We start from the raw sequence: 25,507 nt of genomic DNA on the forward strand, positions 1-25,507 counted from the left end.
TTTAAAAATATATAATTATTCTAATGATCATTATAAATATTAATTACGTTAATTTTGGATTATTTAAACTAATTTTATTATGTTTTAAATATTATTGTTTATTAATATATACGTAAATAATTTAATATTAATGTGCTAAAACTATGTTTTTATTACCACTAAGAAAATCCATCATAGAAACGAAGTTTATTATTGAAGTAGCATGAATTGAAAGAAGAATAATATTATTCGCCGATTAATATATTTTGATCATTGAAAACTAAAGTCGTGTCAAGATTAGTGTACATTAATAGATATTAACATATTTATTAATTTATGTTTTTTAAGAGAATTTAATATGTATATTAATATTTTTATATTAAAGAATGGGAATGATGTCATACCAACAGGCAACAGTCACGTTGCCAACTGTTAGATACAGATAATATAACAGATACTAGTACGATTCGCGATAACATCAGTACTCGATTTACTTAAAAAGGGCCATATACTAGTTACAACAAGAATTTCAATTAGGTTTCTCGTAGTTATTGAAAAAATTAAGGAAAATTCTAAAGAATATATATATAAGTCTTAATTAGTCTAAATGCCAATATGCCATCCACTATTTTAATATTGTTGATGTATATAATTAAATATCAACTTGACAGTTTAGTGCAAGTTGACATACACAAATAATAAATTTAATTTAAATTAATACCTTAAATTTGTTTAAAATACTTAAATTGGCCTATATATAATTATAAAATTCTAACTTTTAAATTTTTATCTTTATTATTTGTTTTTTCTCTCTTATTTTATGATGTCTTTTTTCTCATTTTCATCATTTGTCTCTTTTCTCAATGTCTCACTCTCCCATTCCGATTGCTTCTTCTCTTCTCTTTTCGTCGCCTTCTACTTTTTCTCAACCCACATTGAATCTGTTTTCAAGTCCATTTTCAATGTCTTCGTTCGTAGCAACAGTTCCACTCCTAAAATTATTCTCTAATATGATGCTGATGACGCAGTTGGTTTTCCTCTTAAAAAAAGTATCGTAAATGAATTTAAAGTCGCGTCATTGTTTAGGGTATTCTCACTTTAATCAGCGGCTAGAGGCCTATGGGTGAGCCTTTTGAAAAAACTTTCTTCCTCTCAGTCCAATCGAGAGCAAAAAAGGAAGACTCGACTTTTCAGGTACATCAATGAGTACGGAGAACCCTTGATGAATTACAATGACAAAACTAAAAAAATTAATGATCAAAATAATCAAGATTGTAGTTTATTTTTAAAAGAAAATGTTTATGTTTATAAATTGTAATTTGCAAGTGTGATTATGATATGTGATCAATAATTGTTACATAAATGAATTATAATATATAAATTATGAATTATAAATTCTATAATGTATTTAATGTCAATTAAAAGTTTTTAAGTTTGGATTTAGCTAACAATAAAGTTCTACATCAAAAAAAAAAACTTAACTAAATCTAATCAAGTTGTTATAACAACTTTTAAATCATGCTTCTCCTTCTACTTCTTTATTTTCTTCCCTTTCTTCTTCTCCTTCTCTCTTTCCTTCTTCTTCTCCTCCTCCTCTTCCTTCTAAATTCGCAAAATCTTTTTCATTATTATATTGGATCCTTAGAAAAAAAGTTTATATCGAATAAAATATATAATTCGACTTTCTTGTATTAAAACGTTGGCTTGTAAACACAAGAGGACTTTACGCGTTTTTTAAAAATATAAGAGTCAAAAGAATTATTAAAAGAATTTTTTACAGAGGAAGAAGAGATTCTTTCTTTAATCTTTCCTCCTTCTCCAATGTTGTGTCTTCTTTTTTTTCTTTTTCGTTATCGTCATCACCAATAACATCATTATTTTGCAAATATTTTTATTAGTTCTGATTTTCTCTAATACCATCATTACATAATTTCGGTTCATTTCTTAATTTATTTCAGTTCATTTGTGTGTTAATTGAGGTTTACTTGATGTTACTGATAAGTATTGACCAAATTTTTTTCTTTAAATAATTTTGGTTCATTTTTTAGTTTAATTGAGGTTCATTTGGATCCAAAAATGAATTCAATGTGTTTTGTTAATGATTGAGTCTTTTTGACTATTTGTTCAAATATGAACTAATTTCGGTTCATTTGTGTGCTAATTGAGGTTTACTTGATGCTGTTGATAAGTATTTACCAAAATTTTTATTCCTTAAGTAATTTTGGTTCATTTCTTAGTTTAATTGAGGTTCATTTGGATCCAGAAACAAATTTGATGTGTTTTTGTTGATGGTTGAATTTTTTTACTGCTTGTTCAAATATGAACTAATTGAATGGAATAGAGTGGAATCTAATGTAATTGAATAAAGTAATAATAAATAATTTCATTCTTCTTTGCTAAAAAAATTGGTCAATACTTATCAGCAGCATCAAGTGAACCTCAATTAATACAAACACATCAAATTCATTTATGGATCTAAATGAACTTCAAATAAACTAAGAAATGAACCGAAATTACTTAAGAAATAAAAAATTTGGTCAATACTTATCAGCAGTATCAGGTGAACCTCAATTAACACACAAATAAATTGAAATTAGTTTAATTTTGAACAAACAGTAAAAAAGACTCAATCATCCACAACAACAGATGCAAATTATTTTTGAATTCAAATGAACCTCAATTGAACTAAGAAATAAATCGAAATTACTTAAGTAATAAAAAATTTGGTCAATACTTATCATCAGCATCAAGGGAACCTCAATTAATTCACAAAAGAACCGAAATAAACTAAAAAATAAACTGAAATTATTTAATGACAGCAACAGAAAAAATCAGAACCATAAAGATGTTAGCATGGTGATGACAATAACGAAAAAGAAGAAGAACCTACGTGCGCAAATTTGAAAGAAATAGAGGGAGGAGGAGGAGAAAATGGAGAAGGAGAAGGAAAAGATGAAGCCGAAAAAGGATATATTTTGCGTTATTGAAACGCACGTGTATACACGCTGGTGTGAGAAAGTGATTTTTGTTGAGTTTGGACCAACTTAGTTAGATTTGGTTGTCAAAAATACTTCGATGTGTAGTTGGACTCTTTAGCTAATATGTCTTCTAAGATTACGTTTTTTTGTAAAAGAACTGATACTAAAATTTCAGATACAAAAATTGAGAGAGAGAGAGAGAGAGAGAGAGAGAGAGGCTGTAATAGACCCCAATAGCACCGTCTCCTACATCATGGCGGAGCTGCCATCTTCTCTTTTTCTACACGGTTGCTTCATATATTCTATCTTTCAGACTTTCACTGTATCTAAACAACATCACCACAGCTTCAACTTTGGCCAAGCTTCCAACTTTTGGATCCAAATCCATCTCAATGAAGTCCAATGAAACAAACTCTGACCACGACAAAACAACAAAGTTTCTCCTCTGCGACTTCTATCAAGATCGGGCATCTAGGTGGTTGATGCATGGCCATCATGTTATGCTGTTCTATACTTTTTCATGACAAAAACTAATTCATAATGCTTAATTATTAAGTATTTTTGTACTTAAGTCATAGATTATTTTCATCTCTTTGATTTGATTTATGTTGTAGAAAATGGTGAAAGAAAAGGAAGTAAAAAGCACAAGACAAAGCATTCCTGGCAAAGGAGCACCTGGAGAGCAACCATCAGCGCTTACTTGGGCGCTCATTTAGCAAGCGCCCAAAAGAGCGCCCAATACATGCCAAGGACCCCTGGGACTAGGCATGGCGCCCTCCCTCAATGCTCTTACTCACACTCACCATCAAGAGCGCCATCCTGGAGCTTGGTTTTGATTCAATTAAAGTTATTCAAACTCCACTCAAACTTCAAGCAAATAAAGCCCACAAATACCACTCAATCAAGGCCGCAATAACCATCTAGAATAGTTAATTTTCATTTGATTGTAATTTATTTTTAATTTCATTTGAATTTGTAATCTAGGATAGCTTATAAATAGGCTTTAGTTTTCACATAGAAGGACGACTATTGGGAGGGGTCTTCAGACTCTCACCCACACACTCTTCTTCTCCTTCATTTTCCTTCTCACTTTGTAAATATTTAGTTTTGAGTCACTAAATTTTTCCATTAGAAAAAAGAGCTCTATTGTAATTTAATGGATTGATTTCTTTTCATTCTTCATCTTCATTCTTCTTTCATTGCTTCTTTAGAGAGAGTCTTTGTGCTTCAAAGATCTAAGTACTATCGAGAGAGGGACTAGATCTATTAGAATTCCATGATGAACTTGAGAAAGGAGTCATGAAATTCAGTTTGAGCCTCTTCTCTCATAATCCTCTTGATCAATACATTCTTAGTCCGGTATGTGACATGTAACCACTTTGAATTGAGGTCTTGAGGGTTGTGTGGTGTTTAAATCAGAAATTAAGCTTTATCTCCTCTCATGACCAATTAGATCAAGAGATTGGCAATTGATCAAGTTAAGAGAAATCAAATCACCAAAAAAATTGAGGTTTGATTACTTATGATTTGCCAAGATCAATGATTGCATGATTGAAGAGGAGATGAAAATTGTTGATCCCGAGAATGCAATATTTCTTGATCCCAATGCTTTCTTTTTATTTTTTCTTCTAGTATTTTACCTTTCCGTCATTTACTTTCTTGCACTTTACTTTCTTGTACTTTCCATTCCTTGCAATTTTCTTTTCGGCACTTTACATTCATGTCATTTACTTTCCTTGCACTTTATTGCTTTCTTTTACTTTTATACCATTTACAATTCCTGTTTGCTCATCATCACAATATGAACCGTCTAACTAGAATAATCAACTAACTATTGATTGCTTAATCCTTTAATCCCCGTGGGATCGACCTCACTCTTGTGAGTTTTATTACTTGATACGACCCGGTATACTTGCCGGTAGTTATGCAAAATTTAATTTTTTTCTGTATCATGTTTTTGGCGCCATTGTCGGGGATTAATTGTGATTAACAAACTACTGGTTGGTTGATTACCTAGATTAGATATTTTTTTCTTTTTGTTTTGTTCATTTAATTGCATTCGTTCTTTATTTTCTCTTGCCACTTAAGTGTTTATGTTATTGCCTCACTAAGAATTTCTTATTTATGACATAAGGAATTTTAATTTTTCTCGGTGATTATATTTAATACAAAATATTTTCAAGTAAGAATGGAGTTAACACATCTTTTTATCAAGTAAATTTCATGGGATATTACCCACCACCACAAAATGATTTAAGTCATTATCCTAATGGTGGCTGGAAATATCAACAAGGAATGATAGAGTATGAGCAATCAAACCAAATGGAATATCTCTAAGGACCACAAAATGATCCATATTTTGATGAATTTAATAACTACTCAAGTTGTGGTTGGAAAGATCAAAATCAAAGAGATTTTAATGCTCCACATTCTATCCATCAAAAACCATCATCAATTGATCGTGCCTTGAGCACATTCATGCAAGATTGCCCAATCTCACCTCATGGTTCTCCATATCAAAAGCCTTCAGCACTTGACTTTACCTCACCACAAAATTCATATCCTTCATGTCATTACCTACAAAACTCATTTCATAATCCTTACCAAGCACAACCATACATCACACAATCCCACCAAAAAGCTAGGCTTACCACAATTGAGGCAACATTACAATCTCTTTCTCAGTTCACACAAACTCTTGCTCAAACCACACAAATTCTTGCCAAAAATAAAGAAAGACAAGAAGCATTTGCCATGAGCCATGAAGCATCCATGAGAAAGTTTGAGGTACAATTGGGACAAATTGTAAAACAACTCCAGGAGAAAATCAATCAAGGGAGTTGTAATGAAGCAGAAAGTTACATAGAGGGTGAGTTCATTGAACCACCAATTCAAGAAGCTCTTGATGAAGAGGACACTCAAACCATCATACAACATCCAAGTCTTGATATTAAAGAAGTGAAGGCAATAAACAAAAGCACTAAAAAGAGGATTGTGACCAAGATACAAAGGATGATACCCATGAAAAGAAAACATGAACAAAAGGTCAAGCTAATGACATTAAAAGAGCGCTTGTTGGGAGGCAACCCAACTGTTGGTAATATTATCTTTCTTTTAGTTTACTTTCAATAATTTGACATATGATTGCATTCTAAGTTTGGTGTTGTCATGCAGTAATTTGATTTTTAATCTTCACTCGGCACTTGCATCATTCCAAAATGAAAGTGTCACACTAAGTTTGGTGTTGCCACTAACCTTTCATGCAAAGTACCATGCATACACCACTTATTAATGCAATCACATTGTCTCAGTTTTCTTTTTTTGTGCCTTTATTGTATCCTTAATTTTGCTTGCTTAAGCACATGAATTACTCTCATTCCATTGCTTAAGACATTCATGACCCATCATAAATCCCATCACCATTGTTTTATTTGTTACTTGAGGACAAGCAATCAATCTAAGTTTGGTGTGAAAAAGAGAAGAATAGGAGAAAAGTGACAACAACAATGAAGATGAACTACAAGGTGGTAAAGTTCCTTTTCCTGTTATTTGTTTCCTGTATATTCAATTGCTTGATTGTCTTCTATTTTTTATATGCATGTGTGTTATTCCTCTTGTATAAGTATAGTTTGATTTTTGAATTGTAATATATTGCTGTGATATCATAAATACCAATTTGGATTTTGTGGGTCAAAGTAATTAAATATCATGACCATAAACAAACAAGATAATTTAAGAAGAAGCTAGCATGAGCTTATAAGTATTGGGAGGCTAGCATAATTAATTTGCTGCTCAATTGCATTTGAATTTGTTTAATTGAAGTTTTCATCTAGGATATTTTATGAAATTTTTAAAAATCTTGAAAACTTTGAAAAAGCAAATCAATTAAATCAAGTAAAAGCAAAAGGGAAAATAAGAAAGCTGAAAGTTCTGAGTATCAATGACGCTTCATTTGTCAAGTACTTGTGATGTTTATGTATCGAGCAAAAAACTTGAAAACAAAACACTTAGAGTCAAGGCTAGACTCAAGTGCAAAGCACTCCCTCAAAGCTCAAGGCTCTAAGCATCAATGATTATAGAGTAAAGAAGAGAAACAAATGAGCTTAAAGAGTCCTCTAATTAAATGTTTGTGGTGCTTATGTATCAAGTGGTAATACTTGAAAACAAAGCATTTAGAGTCGAAGCTTTTAACTAATGGTGCAAAGCACCCGAGAAGCTAAGCTAAGAAGAAAATGAAAAAGCTTGTTTCAAGGAAGGGATATAAAGAAAATATTTCATAAAGTGAGATAGATAGAAACATCAATCATTTGAATCTCTTTTGTGATTGTTGCATGCATAAAAAATTAGCTAATCATGAACATTAAATTGCTATTCTTCTCACCTTGGATTGTCAAATTTATTATATGATTCTTTATTTTTTTGAGGACAAGTAAAGTTTAAGTTTGGTGTTGTGATGCATGAGCATCATGTTATGTTGTTCTATCCTTTTTCATGACAAAAACTAATTCATAATGCTTAATTATTGAGTATTTTTATGCTTAAGTTATAGATTACTTTCATCTCTTTGATTTGATTTATGTTGTAGAAAATGGTGGAAGAAAAGGAAGTAAAAAGCACAAGATAAAGTATTCCTTGCAAAGGAGCACCTGGAGAGCAACCATCAGCGCTTACTTGGGCGCTCATTTAGTAAGCGCCAAACTAGTGCCCAGAAGAGCGCCCAATACATGCCAAGGACCCCTGGAGCTAGGCCGAGCGCTCTCCCTCAACGCTCTTACTCACGCTCACAATCAAGAGCGCCAGCCTGGAGCTTGGTTTTAATTCAATTAAAGTTACTCAAGGTCCACTCAAACTTCAAGCATGCAAATCCCACAAATACCACTCAATCAATCAAGGCCACAAGAATCATTTAAAATAGTTAATTTTCATTTGATTGTAATTTATTTTTAATTTCATTTGAATTTGTAATCTAGGATAGCTTATAAACAGGCTTTAGTTTTCACATAGGAGGACGACTACCGGGAGGGGTCTTCGGACTCTCACCCACGCACTCTTCTTCTCCTCCATTTTCCTTCTCATCACTTTGTAAATATTTAGTTATAAGTCACTAACTCTTTCTATTAAAAAAGAAGGATCTATTACAATTTAATGGATTGATTTCTTTTCATTCTTCATCTTCAATTCTTCTTTCATTACTTCTTTAGAGAGAGTCTTTGTACTTCAAAGATCTAATTACTATCGAGAGAGGGATTAGATCTATTACAATTCCATGATGAACTTGAGAAAGAAGTCATAGAATTCAATTTGTGACTCTTCTCTCATAATCCTCTTGATAAATACATTCTTAGTCCAGTATGTGACATGTAACCACTTTGAATTGAGGTATTGAGGGTTGTGTGGTGTTTAAATAAGAAATTGAGCTTCATCTCTTCTCATGACCAATTAGATCAATAGATTGGCAATTGATCAAGTTTAGAGAAATCAAATCACTAAGAGATTGGGATTTGATTTCTTATGATTTTCCAAGAGATCAATGATTGCATGATTGAAGAGGAGATGAGAATTGTTGATCCTGAGAATGCAATATCTCTTGATCCCAATGCTTTCTTTTTATTTTTTCTTCTAGTATTTTACCTTTCTGTCATTTACTTTCTTGCACTTTACTTTATTGTACTTTCCATTCCTTGCAATTTACTTTCCAGCACTTTACTTTATTGTACTTTACATTCATGTCATTTATTTTTCTTGCACTTTATTGCTTTATTTTACTTTTATGCCATTTACATTTCCTGTTTGCTCAACATCACAATATGAACTGTCTAACTAGAATAATCAACTAACTATTGATTGCTGAATCCTTTAATCCTCGTGGGGTCGACCTCACTCTTGTGAGTTTTATTACTTGATACGACTCGATATACTTGCTGGTAGTTATGCGAAATTAATATCTTTTCCATATCAGTGGTTGGCTCAGCTATTGTTTTTGAAGGCCCGACGACGAAATTTTTTTTCCGACCAACTCCTCTCTAGCGCGAGCTTTTAAGCTCATTATTAAGTTTGAAATTGTAAGGAAAATGGCGAGAGCGGCAGAGTGTTTCAAGGGTACTTCTGATGGCACTAATGGTCAGAGTGGTGGCAGCTATGACCGCGACAACATTCATGGTGAAAACGGTGACACTTACAGTAACAGAGGGTGGTGAGTTCGGTGAAAATAGAGTGGCTAAAAGAAAGGGAGAGAGAAGGGTACTAAAGGGTGAAAAAAAAAAGAGAAAGAAAAAAAGGAAAGATTTGTTGCACCGGAGGTAGCTGAACGATAGAAATGAGAGTGCGTGTAAGGTGATGGAAAATGGCAGCTGAGCTTGCGTGAAAGAAAACGAAGAGAGATTTTGAAAATTAAGAGTTTGAAGAGGTTTTTTTAGTAATTAAGAAAATTTTAGTGATTATTTTTATTTTAGTCTTTATATTTATCTTGAATCAAATAAAATATTGAAACATAACTCAAACATATACGATTTATACTAAATATAATATAAAGACTTAATTTAATCTCAATTTTCTTTTAGTCTCATTCTCTCTTCTAAATACAGTCTAAAGGCACAAGGTTTACTTAAAAGTTTTTTTTAATAAATGCACATTGATATTAAAATTTGCACATTTTTATAGAAAATGAATCCTTTCAATTTTTTTAACACTTGAGAGAATAAAGTATGATCTCTCACCATTAATTTTATAAACGAGACAAAAAATAAATATGAGAGAGAATAATAAAAGATGAGATTAAACAATTGACACCGTCACATTTTAGAAAAATACCATAGCAGTTCACAATTCAGACAAACACCATTATTAATCTAATACTAAAAATAAAAATATGTAATATTATTACTGATGATATTTGTATTGGTGATAATGAAAGTAGATAAGATAATGATAATAATAAAATATAATTACACAATAAAAATAATAAAAATAAAAGTGATAATAATTAAAATAAAAAAAGGATGATAATAATTAATTATATTATAAATTTTTTTATGAGAATTTAAAATTTTCATAAATTACAAATAAAAATTAAATAAATAAATCGTATTATTTTAAAATAAAAAAATTGACATGGAAGTGTAATTTTTTAAAACAAAAAAAGGCTGATTTTTTTTATATGGAAGAGATATTGGTGTTTTTTTGGAAAATGGGATTATTTGGTGTAATTACAGATAAGTGGATTTTGTAGGTAAAAAATCAACACGTGGAGGGCGTGGTGCAACACGTAGGGGGCGTGGTGCAACACGTGGGGGGCGTGGTGGACACGTGGCAGCATCCTGGCCAACACATGGGGGGCGTGTTGGACACGTGGCAGCGTATTGTGCAACACGTGGGGAGCGTGGTGCAACACGTGGGGGGCGTGTTGAATGAGTTCCACAATACTGTAATACACTTCAAATATCAATATTCAACCAAAACACCATCTCCATTTCCATATTAAAAATAATTTCTGACAAAAAAACACCTTGTACTTTATGAAAATGAACAATGACAACATTGAATCTTTACTCGTTGCGAATTGCAAAAAGGTTGCACGGAAGATACAGGTCTGGTAAAACTTGCTGCAACCTAACAATCCTGTTTTTCGCAGATTGCAGAAAGGTTAAATGGTAGCCACGTATTTGACATTTCAATACTGAAAAATTGAAACTACTTCAATATTTCGGTTAATTTTTTTGTATATTGAAAAAATTTGGATGTAATACTCAATCATTGAATTTTATGATGTTTTTCGAAATTGTGGGAACAGTACAATACGCCCCCTTGTATTGACAATACGCTCCCCATATATTGTATATTTTAATTTAAGAAAAAATCCAATGATTAAATATTACACTAAGATTATACCAATATCTAAGAAAAAAAATCCAATATTTCTTGTAGAATGTAAAAAGCTAAAAACAGTAATATAAAAAAACTTCTTGCTGACTGACTGCGATAAAAAAAAATCTTTTCTCATATATTGAAAAAGATTAAAAAAAAGCTTTCACAAAATACGAAAAATTTATCTCTATATTTTTGTATTTTATCCAAAATTCTATTTTTTGTTATTACACCATAAACTTTTCATATATAAAATTTCAGCCCATTAAAGGCACAAAATCTTTTAGTAGTAATAAAGTGAAACTATAAAAAAAATTCCAGTAATTATATTTGTACTAAATAAAAAAAGGAACTAATTTAAATTGGTTTAGTAATAAAACAACTAGTTTATTTAAGTAATTATTCAAAATTTAAATCTTATTTTAGATAGGTAAATGTTATGGTGTCTAAAAGATGGTGTTTATTTACTAAAAATGATTAAAAATTATTATTTAATTTAAAAGATATAAAAATAAATAATTTTTAAAAAATCAAAATTTGCTTAAAAAAAATAAATTAAGCAAAATTTAGACAAAAACTTATAGACACCATAAAATTAGTTTTTTATGTATTTAATAATTGATTAATCAATAACAAATTTTTAAATAAAGTTTAAATCCGAATCTTGATCCGACAGGGACCATGGAAAAAAAAAGTTACAGCAAGAGAGGTTTCTTCTTGCTCAACCACAATAGACAGAAGCTCACGGTTTCGGCAAATACTTATTAGCTGTTCTTACTGAATGCAATGGTGTACCTGGTTGGAATTTGGAAAGCTTGCTTTTCAATTTCATTGATCTATAGACACATACATACACTTCAGAGTTCAGACTTCAGACAAATACAGAGCGATTATTGGATATAAGTTGCACTTTCCCCCATAGGAGAACCTTCGTTATTTATCTTCTCTGCACTGTCATGGTATCAATTATCATTCATCCACAACACCTACTGTCCTATTATCAATTATCAATTATCAATTATCAATTTCCTCTTGTATGATCATAGATTTATAGTAGTTAATCTTTTCAAATCCGATTTGAACATGCATGACCACATATATACAAGACCAATTTATTCTCCTTACAAATATCAGATCATGTGACTTTATTTTTAGTATCTATTGGCTTGTGCCGTTTGATATCTTTTTAGGAAGAAACCAGCACATGTTCCCATTAATTGTCTATCTATATTTTCTGTCCACGTGTAGGGGTGGCAATGGGTAAGGTATGGTAGGGTTTGGATCCAACTCTAACTCTATTCCATTCTAAACTATCAGGTACCCGACTTTACCGGAGAATTACAAAAAAATGTATAACATTATTATATAACTTGATAATAATATAAAATAAAATTTATTTTTATGTAAAAAAAATATATTAAATTATTAAATTGAGTTTACATATTGCCACCCCTATCCACATGGTTGAACTATATATATAGAGCAGCAGAAAATCACCCGATCTGCTACTTCTAACTTCTAATAACTTTGTATAGAATAAAATACCTGTTTTTATTTACACATAGTTTAAACTTATTTTTATTCTCAAATCTATTACTGGCCATTTTAATATTTTAAAATACTTTTCTCTCACTTGAAAAGATCGAATCAAACTAGAATAAATTGAAGGAGCTGTTACAAGGTGCTGTGATTGTCTGAGAATCCAGATGCATGGTTCATAGATCACGCTGTGCAGCCCTTCAACATGCATGTGCACTTGTTATTGATTTTGTTCGCCATATCTATATATCCGTGACTGAAAACCAAGTGAGTTTATAGAATGTCAACAAAGTGTCATTTTCCAATTTCATGAATGAATGATGGACAGACAGAAAGAATGAAAATAGGACTGACACAGTGACAAACGCTCTGGAAGTCAATGTCACCGTTGGTATCACTATCAATGAACCTTTCAATTTACAATCAATCACTATATGTTGTTTTCTCCGGGTGACAAGGTCTAGAATCTAGAGAGGGGATCCTCTTAGTGTGTTCCGTCTGATACTATGAATGAGCCATTGTCTTTATCGCCATTATTATCATTATTATTATTATTAGTTGCCAATTCATATTAACTTTCTTCTCATTACTCACCTTTACTTCCACACAAACACTCACTTCCAATTTCCTTCCAAGCTTATCTTCTGCTTATCCTGCACTTATGATGGATCTTCCTCCTCCACTGTGTCCTGATGATGAAATCTTCCGTGAGAAGGTTCAGGTATATTTCTTGATTCTTGATTGAGTTTATATGAAATTAAACCTGGCTAAGATCTGATCTTCATCATGTATTGCTGTGTCTATTGAGTCCTTTCACAGTTTTCAATTGATTTTTCAGAAGAAGAAAACATGGAAGCAAGAGATCCTCCTGTCGTTTCAAATTGTTGGAGTAGTTTATGGTCAACTTAGCACTGCACCCTTATATGTGTTCGGTACAATGGATGCGAAAGCTCTTGCATCGGAGGAGGTCGTTTATGAACTCTTCTCCTTCATTTTCTGGACTTTGACAATCATTTCTTTGCTTAAGTATGCCTCTATAGTGCTCAAGGCTGATGATAAAGGAGAGGGTAAGTAATAACTAATAAGTATCTTTAAATTTATAACCGCCATTGATTAATTCCCTCAATTCAATTCATCAGATTTTGAAGGACTTACTTGGATGTTATGTGATTATGCCTAGGTGGTACGTTTGCGTTGTACTCGCTATTGTGTAGAAATGCAAAAGTTGGCCTGCTCCCTAGTGATAGAAGTGCCAATCAGATTATGAATTGTGAGGGGAGAACTCCTTCAAAGATCAGAGCAAGAAGGGTCATTGAGAAAAGCAAGATCTGTCACTATTTACTGTTGTTCTTAGCCCTCTTTGGTTCCTGTATGGCCATTGGGGATGCAGTGCTCACTCCAGCTCTTTCAGGTTTATACAAGAGAAAGTTTAGGGGGTTAGCATTTTTATTAAAATTTGGCCAGTACTTAACCAGCAAAAGAAAAGTGAATAATTTCACACTATTAGATAAAATCTCACACCATTAAAAATATCAATGATGGCTAATTGATGACTACAAATCACAAAACTTGCTGATCCCCTAACACTCCTCGTATATACAATCTTCTAACATTTGTTTCTTTCTTGTGTGATTAGTTACATTGTTCTTCATCAACTTACATTATTATGTATTTTTCTGGCTGTTTACCACCAGTGTTTTCAGCTTCTACTGGCGTTCAGAGATCCTTATCTGATATAATAGCAGACATGTGTAAGGCCATTTAATTTACTCAATGATGCTAGCAGAATTTTTCTCTCTGCTTTTTGATTGGCTTATCAGTTAATTGTAAATAAATAATAAGCAGATCCATCGTCACGCCGTGCTCGCGAGTCAGACACAGTGTCTAATGCCTTACACAGATGTAAGTACAGTTTGTACCTTGCTTGAGAAAAAAGTTACAGCACCAGTTTGAGTTTACAACTAACTTGATCAATGAATGTCAGTTAATGTGTTGTTTATCTAATGAACATTACATATTGCAGATGTAACTGTTCCCGCTGCGTGTGCTATATTGGTTGGCTTGTTCATGTTGCAGAACTGTGGGACGCGTAAAATTGGCTTCATGTTTGCTCCAATTATTTCTGCTTGGCTCTTGTTTATTGGAGTGGTGGGAATTTATAATATTTTCCATTGGGATGTCAAAATCATTTATAAAATATCCCCGGTATACGTCTTCAAATTTATCAGAAATTTCAATTATCACAGATGGAAATTGTTAGGAAGCATCATTCTATGCGTGGGAGGTAGGTTATTTATTTTTCTCATCAATTAGGGTTTGTTTCGGATATCGTTTAATATGATACGCACGATGTTCTACTGTTTTGCAGGATCAGAGGCAATGTTTGCAGACCTAGGCCATTTCTCCAAGAAATCAATTAAAGTATACTACATAATTCTAATTTGTGCATTGTAATTCAAAGTTAATTCTTATCAGATTGTGCATTAATTATGCGTCTACTCTGTTGTAGATTACATTTATATGCTTGATCTACCCGATTCTTGTTTTATGCTATGCCGGTCAGGCTGCATATATCTCCAGGAATTTAGGTGCTAGAGATTTCAACCATTTTAGTCAATCTATGCCACGTAAGTTGGATGGAATGTACCGTAGAAATTTAGGTGCAATTAACTACCTGAATTTCTACCATATATATTTTGATCTGTTTTTGAAAATTCAGTATTTGGGTGAAGTGATATATATAGTTTGGTGTGGTGTCCCTTGCAGGTCATTATTGCAAACATGTGTTCATAATATTATCCCCACTTGCTTCAGCAGTAGGAAGCCAGGCAACCATCACAGCGAGTTTCTCCATCATCAAACAGTGCTTGGCATTAAACTGCTTTCCCAGAGTGAAAGTGATTCACACATCAAAAACAATACACGGCCAGATTTACATTCCTGATGTCAACTGGCTACTGATGATTCTCAGTCTCACCGTCACAATTAGTTTCAGAGACATGGTGAAGATTGGCTATGCAGCAGGTTTGGCTATAATTTGCGGAATGCTTGTAACAACTAGTCTCATGTCACTTATCATCTCATTGTGTTGGGAGAAGAACTTGAGCGTATCCGCGTGCTTTCTGCTATGCTTTGGTTTTGTTGAGGCGGTGTATCTCTCTGCTTGTCTGCTACAGATTCACAAGGGAGCCTGGTATCTGCTTGTTCTTTTGACAATCACAATGACAATCATGCTCTCGTGGCACTATGGAACTGTCAAGAAGTATGAGTTTGATATGCAAAACAAGGTCTCAACAGAATGGCTCGTAGATGTGAGTCCGGGCCTCGGGATAGCCAGGGTCCCTGGGATTGGCTTTATCTACACCGACATTGTAGCAGGAATCCCGGCTTTCTTCTCACACTTCATTACTAATCTTCCCGCCTTCCATCAAGTCCTGATCATGGTATCCTTCAAGTCTATGCCGGTGCCTTATGTCTCCGAAGGCGAAAGGTATCTCATAGGCCGGATTGGCCCAAAAGATTACAAGATTTACCGCTGCATCGTCAGATATGGATACTGCGATCACATCAGGGATACTGGCGACTTTGAGGAGCACATCATTCGTTCCATAGGGGAATTCATTTCCATTGAGGAGAGAGATATTGAATCCGTGGATGCCGCCAACGCCACAAATGAAAGAATGATTGTTGTAGGGAATTCTTCAACAACGCATGGACATAACAATGCTCTAGTTCCTCTGGATGCAGATGAGGGTCCAGCGGTGAACAATGAATCTCAGATCAGTCCAGTTCCTGACACGGAGTGTACAAGCAAGAAGAAGCGAAAGAAGGTTCGGTTCATGCTGCCTGTTAATAGTCCTAAAATAATGCAGCCATGTGTGAGGAAGGAACTTTTGGACCTAATTGATGCCAGGGAGAGCGGTAGTGCCTATTTCTTGGGCCAATCGCACCTAGTGGTGCGTGACGGCTCAAACTTTCTCAAGAGATTCTTAATCATGGTGTATCGTTTTAGTGAGAAAAACTGTCGAGAGCCTCCCGTAGCTCTCAAAATCCCTCATGCTGCTCTTGTAGAAGTTGGTATGGTATGTACTATATAGAACACATACAGATCAACAACCTACACTGTTTTCGCTATTTTATTAGGAGGAGCGCGCGAGCGGCTGCCTTTACGGAGGAGGGGACAGATATATGTTATATATACGCAGGAAACAAGGCCTCTTATCCCTGCAACTGTAATATGCACGAAAGGGATGGTTACTTGCTTCCGCCAAGATATCTTTATAGAAACAGTCGTTTTTATACATAACTCTTTTTGTTAATGTCACGACCCGGCTAAAGGTTATGCACGTATAAATTTGACTACTTGTTAGTTCATTAGTTGTTACCCGAACAAAATAAAATGTATGGTAATCTTTTTTTGTACATATTTTTTAAAATATAAAAGATACATTTTTTTTATCTTTTTTGTTTATATTAAATTATCTTTAATAAAAATAAAAAAATACAAAAGAGACGAAGATAAAAAATAGTTTGTTCATACCAATAAGAGATAATTTGAGCTGAAGAGTTGATGGAGAGTTTTCTTTTGAATAACATCAAGAATTCTGTCTTGTATGCAGTAATTCATTTACTAGTAATAGAACTTTAAATAAAATTTAAATTCACAATAAATTAATCTTTAGTCGGTCAAATTAAAAAATGCTGTGAATAATAAAAAACATAAAAAATTAAGTCAAAAAGTAATTTGTAAGAACATTTTAATACTTTTACACCAATAAATTAAATATCTTTTGATTTTAAGTGTATCTGTCTGATACATTTAACTCATATTATCCTCTTTTTATAATTTTTCAGTACCTTACGTGATGAAATAGTACCTTCATACCTTTATCTACGGTTATGACTTAACGTTACAAGATTATTTTGATTTTTTTTTTAAATTGACATGTATCATTAATTTATCATGTCTTTATGTCACATGACATTTAAAGTGATATGTCAATATTTAATTGATAAAAATATTAATTTAATTTATGATTATATTTTAATTATAAAAATAAATTTTAAATAAAAATAAATTCTTTTTTAATAAAATAAAATTATTTCCCGACAGTAAAAAAAACTTTCCATAAACACTCAGTTATTAGTTTAACTGTTTAAGAATAAGATACCCCTTTTGCCAAGGAACCGAAAAACTTAAAGCCGTCACATAAAGTTGATCGATATTAACGTGTTACTAATCTAATCTATTATTCCAGATTCTTGTAAAAGAGATTCTGTATGTCACCACTAACTTCACACTGTTGAATGGTTCCAATATATATATGAGTGAGTCGTTCGAATTGGTGATATAGTAATAGCATGGTCTTTTTGTTATTCTCCTAATTAGCTAGTAAGATAGAAGAAAGCCTGTTGGTTCCGCTGTATCGGGTGTTTGAGGTAGTGGTTAGTGGGGGGAACTGGGCGAAAAGCACCACTATGCATGGCGAGGAGGGTGAGGGAGGAAACTGGACAAGGAAGAAGAGAGGACTGAGCAAACAGGAGGAGCGGTGGAAAAGATTGAGGCGTCGGCTGGCGATGTTTTGCGGTGAGGCCGAAGATAATTCCACCGCTCACGGCGGAGATGTACGGCGGCAATATATTATTCACCCTGATAATCGGTACATCTCTCTCTTTCACACCATCACACACACAGATTAATTAGGAATTATTCAAGATATGGTATTACATTATTGCATATTTACATGAATTGACACAACACTACACGGGTAGGACACACCACACCTATCCTCCGCGTGAACTTCGGCTTCCCAATGTTCACTTATTCTTGTTTGACTCAACTTTTGTTGAGCTTTTTTTTTCTTAACTCACTTGATTTTATATGTCATAAGAATATTATCTATAAGGTGAAAATTTAATTATAACTTTACGTGAAATTGATAATTGAGAACCATTAGATGATTTGATTGATTTGACTAAATTTTTATCAAACGGCTCTCAACTATCAACTTCATGTGAAGTCGATTGCACCTGAATTTTCACCTATTTATACCTAAAACATTAAGAGTTTTGCTACTCGTCCAAACAATTTTACATTCAAATTTATCCAAATTATTTAGTTTATATTATTGGGAGAGTTTCGTCTTCTTTTTCTTCTTTCTCCTCTTTCTGTTCTTTTTTTTTTCTTCTACTCCTCCTTTTTTTCCTTTTTTTTTCATTATCGTTATCGTTACCACCACCATACCACCATTACATTCATCTCTTCCTCCTTCTTTTTCTTTTTTATTTGAATTTATTTGATTTTCTTCTTCATTTTTTTTCTTTTTCCTCCATCATCATGATCGTCATCACCAACAATACAAACATTTTGCTAATATCTTTATTGATTCTGATTTTCTGTGATAATCGAATGAATCGAAAATATTATCAAAACAAAACCATTGTATAATACCAAATAAATCAAAAATTGTCCATTATATAAATTTGAATTCATAAACACATACAGCTTAAATGAACGAAAATATTATCAAATGAAGCCATTATATAATACCAAATGAACCGAAAATTGTCCATTATATAAATTCAAATTCGATGATAACGATAATGACGATACGTATTAGAAGAATACAACGACGATAACGATGATGATTATGATAATAGAGAAAGATGAAAAGGAAGGAGGAGACAAAATTTCAATAAGAGGAGGAAGAGAAAAAGGAGTTGTTGGTGACGACAGTAACAAAACTGAAAAAAATTAAAAAAGAAGGAGAAAAAGAAGAAGACGTAGCATCCGGAGTGAAGAAGAAGAATAAGAAGAAAAAAAGTGTAGGGGAAAGAAAAAAAAATACGTAATTTAAATTATTTGGATGAACTTAGATAAAAAATTGCTTGGATGTAGAGAATTAATAAAAACTTAATAGCTAAATCAACTACCATATATTTATAAATAAATATATATAATATCTACTTTATTTTTAATATATTTTTTTTTTCGACATATATTCTATACATGTAATTAAATTTAGCAATTAATTTTGTGAATACATTGCATAATTTTATATATATATATCACTCGATTATATACTATTAATATGATTAAATAATCAATAAAACTCAATCTTTATTCTATTAATAATTATTAAGATTAATCTAAGTAAATACAAAAATAATATTATTAGATTTAATCTTTTATATTTTTCTCTTATATTTAAAATACAAAATTAATCTCCTTAAAAATTAATATATCTAAATTTAAAATAAAATACAATCTAAATAAAAGTAATAAATTCTAAATCAAAGATCTTAAATCATAAATTTAAATTCAAAATTTAAAACCTAAATATTAAATTTTAAACACTAAAATATAACTTCTAATTTTTTATTAACTGGACTTAAAAATACACAAAAAAAATAAAAGACAACAGTTCTTGAAAATGAAATGTTGATAGAATTAACATAAAAACAAAGAGAAGTATAAAAAAATAAATTAAAAAATATATGACAGTCAAAAAATAAACTATGACTATAATTACTTAATTAGTCATTCCATATGCACAAAAAATTTATTAATCTCTAAACTTATATCATTAATTTTACGAAGTTTGGTATAGAGAGAAATGTTAAGGATGAAAAGCAAATTTAATTTGAATTAGAGATTAGTTCTCTAAAAATATTAGAAAGTGAATGTATAAAAAACTAATATAATTAAACTTTTATATTTAAAGACTAATTAAAGACTATACAGCATTTCTCAATGTCTGTTATGTCAGAAAAATAAGAAAATCAATTAATAATTAGTTAAAAAATATTTGTATATAATCAAAACTTGAAAAATTTTATATGTAAAATTTAAAAATTATATAAAATGTCATTATAAATAAAAAAATTAACAAAAAAGATAAAATAAATAGGTTTCGCCGATAAAAGATATACTCAAAACATTCAAATACACAAATTTGCTAGTCACCAAAAAAATACACAAATTTGCTACAGGCATAACCACACTATAAATGATGCACGTTCTCTGTGATTTATAAATTTTGTATGAACGAGGATTTAAAATTTGTAAGTCTTAACATTTATTTAAGGTTGCTTCACAATTTTTTGCATTCCAAAATATTGAAAACTCTCCTGAAACATTAGATTTTTTATTTAGTGTTCATATACGGAAGATTTTCCAAAACGAATTAAAATAACTTTATTTCTAAAAATCAAAGAAAAAAAACCTTCAATTACTCAAATCCATTTTTTTGTTTGCAAGTTGTACATAGATTGAATGGGCCAGACCCGATTTGAAGGCAAATCGGCCCAGCCTCTCGTGATGAGTAGCAGTTCTAGAATGAGAATAGATGTTCTTATTTTTTTTAATTATTTGATAGATACTTTACATTTTTTAAATAGAATTTAAAAAAAAATTAATGATGAATGATCACATTTTATTAAATAATTAAAAAAATTTTGAAAATTGTAACTATTTTATAATTTTTTGTGTTTTTTATTTTTTTATTAAAATACTTTTATTTAATATTTTTAAATTTTAGGAACAATTTCTTATAACAAACGTTTAGAAAAAATATAGAATTTCTTAAAACAATTTGAGGAGTCACATATTATGTTATTGTTACTTTAAGTTATCTAATCTAAATATTTTAAATTTTTATTAAAAGTTAATGAGTTTAAGATGATATAAGTGTATATTAGTAACAGGTAGATGATATAAGATAGCATTTGATTTATGTCTTTTTTGAGAGAAAGACACAGAAACATAAATACTAAAAATATGGATACAAATTATTAATATATATATTTTGTTTGGTAAAATATTAAATAACATACCATAAAATTAAAAAAGTTTATATTTTGTAAAAATTAATAAAAGATAAAAATATAAAAAACTAACTAAAAAAAGTTTAAAAAATTAATAAACAATAAAAGTATAAAAAATTGTGTCCAATTAATTGTATCTCTATATTTTTGTGTGGATTTATATATTAACATATTCGTCAAAGATTTGTAGCTCAAGAAACAAACAATAAATATGTATTAACGTGTTATTTGAAACCAAACGTTGCCTAAGTGGATATAATATTAGTAGCACGTACATGGTATAATATAAGCCATGGTTGAAACTAGAAATAGCTAAAGAAAAGGGATTCTAGCGCGAGAGGAATTGAGGAGCAGAAGGATACAGAAACTAAAGTAGAGTGGGCGCAGTGCAGTATATATAGTTGTAAGAGAGAGATGGGGAAATGAGACAGAAAACTAAAGAAAGAATGTACATTACATGGATGCAGGTTGTACAATATTGGGTGGAAGCATTTCATACTGATATGGGCGGTGTACTCCTCCTTCTTCACCCCAATGGAGTTCGGATTCTTCAGAGGCCTCCCGGAGAAAATATTCCTGCTAGACATCGCGGGCCAGTTGGCCTTCCTCATCGACATCGTGCTCCGCTTCTTCGTGGCCTACCGCGACACCCACTCCTACTGCGTGGTCTCCAGACCCTCCCGCATCGCCATCCGCTGCCTCAAGTCTCCGCAATTCACCCTCGACCTCCTCGGCTGCCTCCCCTGGGACTACATCTACAAGGCAGCCGGCAGGAAGGAGCCGCTCCGCTATCTCCTCTGGATCAGGCTGACCCGGGCCGCCCGCGTCACGGAGTTCTTCGAGACGCTGGAGAAGGACATCCGGATCAACTACCTCTTCACGAGAATCGTGAAGCTTCTAGTGGTGGAGCTCTACTGCACCCACACAGCCGCCTGCATCTTCTACTATCTGGCCACCACCATCCCTCCCTCCCGCGAGTCCTACACTTGGATTGGCTCCCTCAAGATGGGCGACTTTGCCTACTCGGACTTCCGCCACATCGACCTCTGGAAGCGCTACATCACCTCCCTCTATTTTGCTATTGTCACCATGGCCACTGTTGGCTACGGCGATATTCATGCCGTCAATGTCAGAGAGATGATATTCATCATGGTTTATGTCTCCTTTGACATGATTCTTGGCGCTTACCTTCTTGGCAACATGACCGCCTTGATTGTCAAGGGATCCAAAACCGAGAGGTTTAGGGACACCATGACTGAAGTTATCAAATACATGAATAAAAACAATCTTGACAAGCCCACAAGTAAGGCCATCAAGGGCCATTTGCGCTTGCAGTATCATCGCAGCTACACACAACCTGCTGTACTTCAGGACATCCCACCCTTTATTCGATCCAAGGTATATATTCATCATCTTTTCATTCCTGGTCCAACTTCACTTGTGACACCCACATATTTTTTTTTTTTTATTGGTTTTTGCAGATTTCAATTAATTTGTATGAGGAGTTCATTGAGAACGTTCCTCTTTTCAAGGGTTGCTCCTCAGAGTTTGTTAAGCAGATTGTAAGACTTACTGTAACACTTCACTTATTCTTTCTCTTGGTATTTTTCTTAATTGCACGTGCTAGCTTCATGCTTCATTATCATTCTAGTATATTTGAAGATACACTGCTTCAATTGCCAAATATTTGTCCTAATCATGGTCTGTGACGACCGGAAAAACTTGATGCATGCGTTATCCTTGTACTTCATGTACTTTCTTGAAAGCGACACCAGTATCTGAAACTTGTCCTTTTTTCTTCAATCAAAAACACCTGATTCAGATTCTTGTTTGACAGACAACCAAAGTTCATGAAGAGTTTTTCCTTCCTGGAGAACTGGTTTTGGAGCAAGGAGATGTAGCAGATCAAATTTACTTCGTATGTCATGGAGAGCTGGTACGGGTTATGGTAGCATTGATTTTTTATTTTATTTATTTATTTAACTTCCTATGTCTTTCAGCATTACTTTCCCTCTCACTTCAATTCCTCATCAGTTAACTCTCACTATTTTCTAAACTAACTGCTCCAGACTCTAAACAAATTATCATAAAAGATGATGTTTACTTTAGAGTGGATAATGAAACATGAACTAGGGAATGGTATTTGTTAGTGATGGATTCTTCTATTTCAGATTGCTATCGTTCCATAAATATGAAGTGTTTGCACAAGTGAAAAAGTATTTTTAAACCTGACCTGACGGTCCTTCCTTTTGTCTACAGCGTGAGATAAGCAGTGAAAATGATAGTGGTACAGACGAAGTGGTCCAATTAAAAACCTACGATTCCTTCGGTGAGGTTTCTTTCCTTTGCAATATGCCTCATCATTCCACAGTCATAGCTCATGAGCTTTCCAAGGTTTTGCGACTTGATAAGCAATCCTTGAAGGACATAGTGAAGATATACTATGTAGATGGCCGTGTTACCTTAAACAATCTCCTTGAGGTATATGTTTGCCTTGGATATAAAAGATAAATAATCATTTTACTGATGGAAACATATGGATTTAGAATTTTAGATCATCCATGCTGGTTTCGGACTCATGGTTATGCGTGGCTGACAGGGAAAAGACTCCGGTCTAAAACGCAAGTTGTTGGAATCAGACTTGAGCTTGACTATTGGAAACCAGGAAACAGAGTTGACTGTGAGGATGAATTGTGCTGCATATGAGGCTGACTTATACCTTTTGAAACGTTTGATCACCTCCGGGGCAGATCCCAATAACACTGATTATGATGGTAGATCACCCTTGGTATCAACTCTTTATCAACTCATCTATTAATTCATTTTTTTGTTAAATGTGTGTAAGAGTAAAAAACAGTGAAATTAGTTGAGATGACGAGTTGCTCTTAACTCAGATATTTTTTTGTTCAAGTCTTGTCTATACTATATATAGTCTTTGTAGCATTCCCTCAAATCTAATCTGGCTCGCACTCTATGAGTAGGATTGGTTGAATCCTGTTCTTCGCATGTGAGTCTTGATTAATTTGTTGAGAAATAAGATAAGAGGAGTAGTATGATCAAGATTTTGAATTTTGGACACATAATACAGTGGTGACAAGCTAACATTTTAATTACGTGTTTTATGTTTACTATCACAGCATATCTCTGCCTCAAAAGGATATGTAGATATTTCTTCCTTTCTAGTTGAGCAAGGAGTAAATATCAATTTACCAGGTTAGTTTTTGAACTTTTTTTCCGTTTTTAGGTGATTGAGGACAATCCTTTTATTTTTTGAATGTGCTGTATTGAAGTCAAAATATGGAGTTTGGTTTAAACTTTAAACAACCACCTGCATCAGATAAATCTGGGGCTACTCCCTTGCTAGAAGCCATCAAGAATGGACATGAAGACGTAGCTGCTTTACTAGTTAATGCAGGGGCTACTCTCACTATTGATGATGCCGGAAATTTTCTCTGTGTGATGGTTGCAAAGAAGGAATTTGACCTCTTAAAAAAGGTTCTGGCTTGTGGAATTAATCCAAATGCCAAAAATTATGACCAGCGCACACCTCTTCACATTGCTGCTTCTGAAGGTTTGTGTGCAGTAGCTGAACTACTTCTGGGAGCAGGAGCAAGTGTATTATGCAAGGACAGATGGGGGAATACACCACTTGATGAAGCTCGTATCGGCGGAGATATAACTGCTCTCAAAATGCTTCAAGTTGCCAAATTTTCTCAGTTGGCTGAGTTTTCCTGTGGTATTCAAGAAACTAAAGGTATGATTGTCATTTTAAATTAAACTCAGTTGGTTTAATTTGTTTTTCTGACGTATGCTTTGATTGAGTTTGCAAGCAGAAATATTGCCATCAAGAAATGAAATTCCGAAGAAGAGATGTATAGTATTTCCTTTCCACCCATGGGAATATGATCATAAAGAAAAGAGAACTGATGGAGTTGTTCTATGGGTCCCGGAAAGCATTGACGAGCTTATAATAACGGCAATGAAACATTTGAACATTTCAAATGGTACTTGTATTTTAACAGAACAAGGAGGCAGAGTTCTAAATGTAGACATAATTAGCAATGATGAGAAGCTATTTCTGGCGAGCCAAGTGCAGAGTGCAGAGTGAGGTACATAAAAGGATCAGGCACAAAATTAGGGATCAGTTCGTTATATTTCTTGTCTTTTCACATTGCATTGCAAATTTGCAATGATGCTTAGGTATATTTCAAGTTTCTCCTTCTTGTGCCTTCTCTGGACTCTGGAGCTAGTCGAGCTTCCTTCAACGACCTAAATTAAAAAATAATATATAATTTCAAGTGAATGCATTATGTATTGGATTT

The 25,507-nt window shown here is 32.8% G+C and overlaps 2 protein-coding genes across 2 annotated transcripts; both read left to right on the plus strand.

Annotated features, from left to right (window-relative positions):
* Positions 1 to 12,656: 12,656 nt before the first annotated feature.
* LOC107481879 (potassium transporter 25) lies at positions 12,657 to 16,752 on the plus strand. The gene is made up of 9 exons (XM_016102224.3): positions 12,657 to 13,080; positions 13,198 to 13,426; positions 13,540 to 13,770; positions 14,054 to 14,110; positions 14,205 to 14,261; positions 14,383 to 14,643; positions 14,728 to 14,780; positions 14,869 to 14,986; positions 15,126 to 16,752. The coding sequence occupies exons 1-9, from the start codon at positions 13,021 to 13,023 to the stop codon at positions 16,454 to 16,456; spliced, it is 2,397 nt and encodes a 798-aa protein (XP_015957710.1). The 5' UTR covers positions 12,657 to 13,020; the 3' UTR covers positions 16,457 to 16,752.
* A 978-nt stretch (positions 16,753 to 17,730) lies between these two features.
* Positions 17,731 to 25,478, plus strand: LOC107481878 (potassium channel SKOR-like). The gene is made up of 9 exons (XM_016102223.3): positions 17,731 to 18,019; positions 21,653 to 22,583; positions 22,667 to 22,747; positions 23,023 to 23,121; positions 23,445 to 23,666; positions 23,785 to 23,973; positions 24,323 to 24,398; positions 24,523 to 24,939; positions 25,019 to 25,478. Exons 1-9 carry the CDS (start codon positions 17,838 to 17,840, stop codon positions 25,291 to 25,293), a joined length of 2,472 nt encoding a protein of 823 aa, XP_015957709.1. The 5' UTR covers positions 17,731 to 17,837; the 3' UTR covers positions 25,294 to 25,478.
* Positions 25,479 to 25,507: the final 29 nt, after the last annotated feature.

The sequence above is a fragment of the Arachis duranensis genome, chromosome 3 (genome assembly GCF_000817695.3).
Source record: "Arachis duranensis cultivar V14167 chromosome 3, aradu.V14167.gnm2.J7QH, whole genome shotgun sequence".
NCBI lineage: Eukaryota > Viridiplantae > Streptophyta > Magnoliopsida > Fabales > Fabaceae > Arachis > Arachis duranensis.

Bases quoted from the DNA above. Each gene is read 5' to 3' on its own strand.
- LOC107481878 (XM_016102223.3), top strand. From the start codon at position 17,838: ATGCATGGCGAGGAGGGTGAGGGAGGAAACTGGACAAGGAAGAAGAGA. The intron at 22,584-22,666 runs GTATATATTCAT...TGGTTTTTGCAG, and splicing joins CACCCTTTATTCGATCCAAG to ATTTCAATTAATTTGTATGA. The intron at 23,122-23,444 runs GTACGGGTTATG...TTTTGTCTACAG, and splicing joins TCGTATGTCATGGAGAGCTG to CGTGAGATAAGCAGTGAAAA.
- LOC107481879 (XM_016102224.3), top strand. From the start codon at position 13,021: ATGATGGATCTTCCTCCTCCACTGTGTCCTGATGATGAAATCTTCCGT. The intron at 13,427-13,539 runs GTAAGTAATAAC...GATTATGCCTAG, and splicing joins GGCTGATGATAAAGGAGAGG to GTGGTACGTTTGCGTTGTAC. The intron at 14,111-14,204 runs GTAAGGCCATTT...AATAATAAGCAG, and splicing joins TGATATAATAGCAGACATGT to ATCCATCGTCACGCCGTGCT.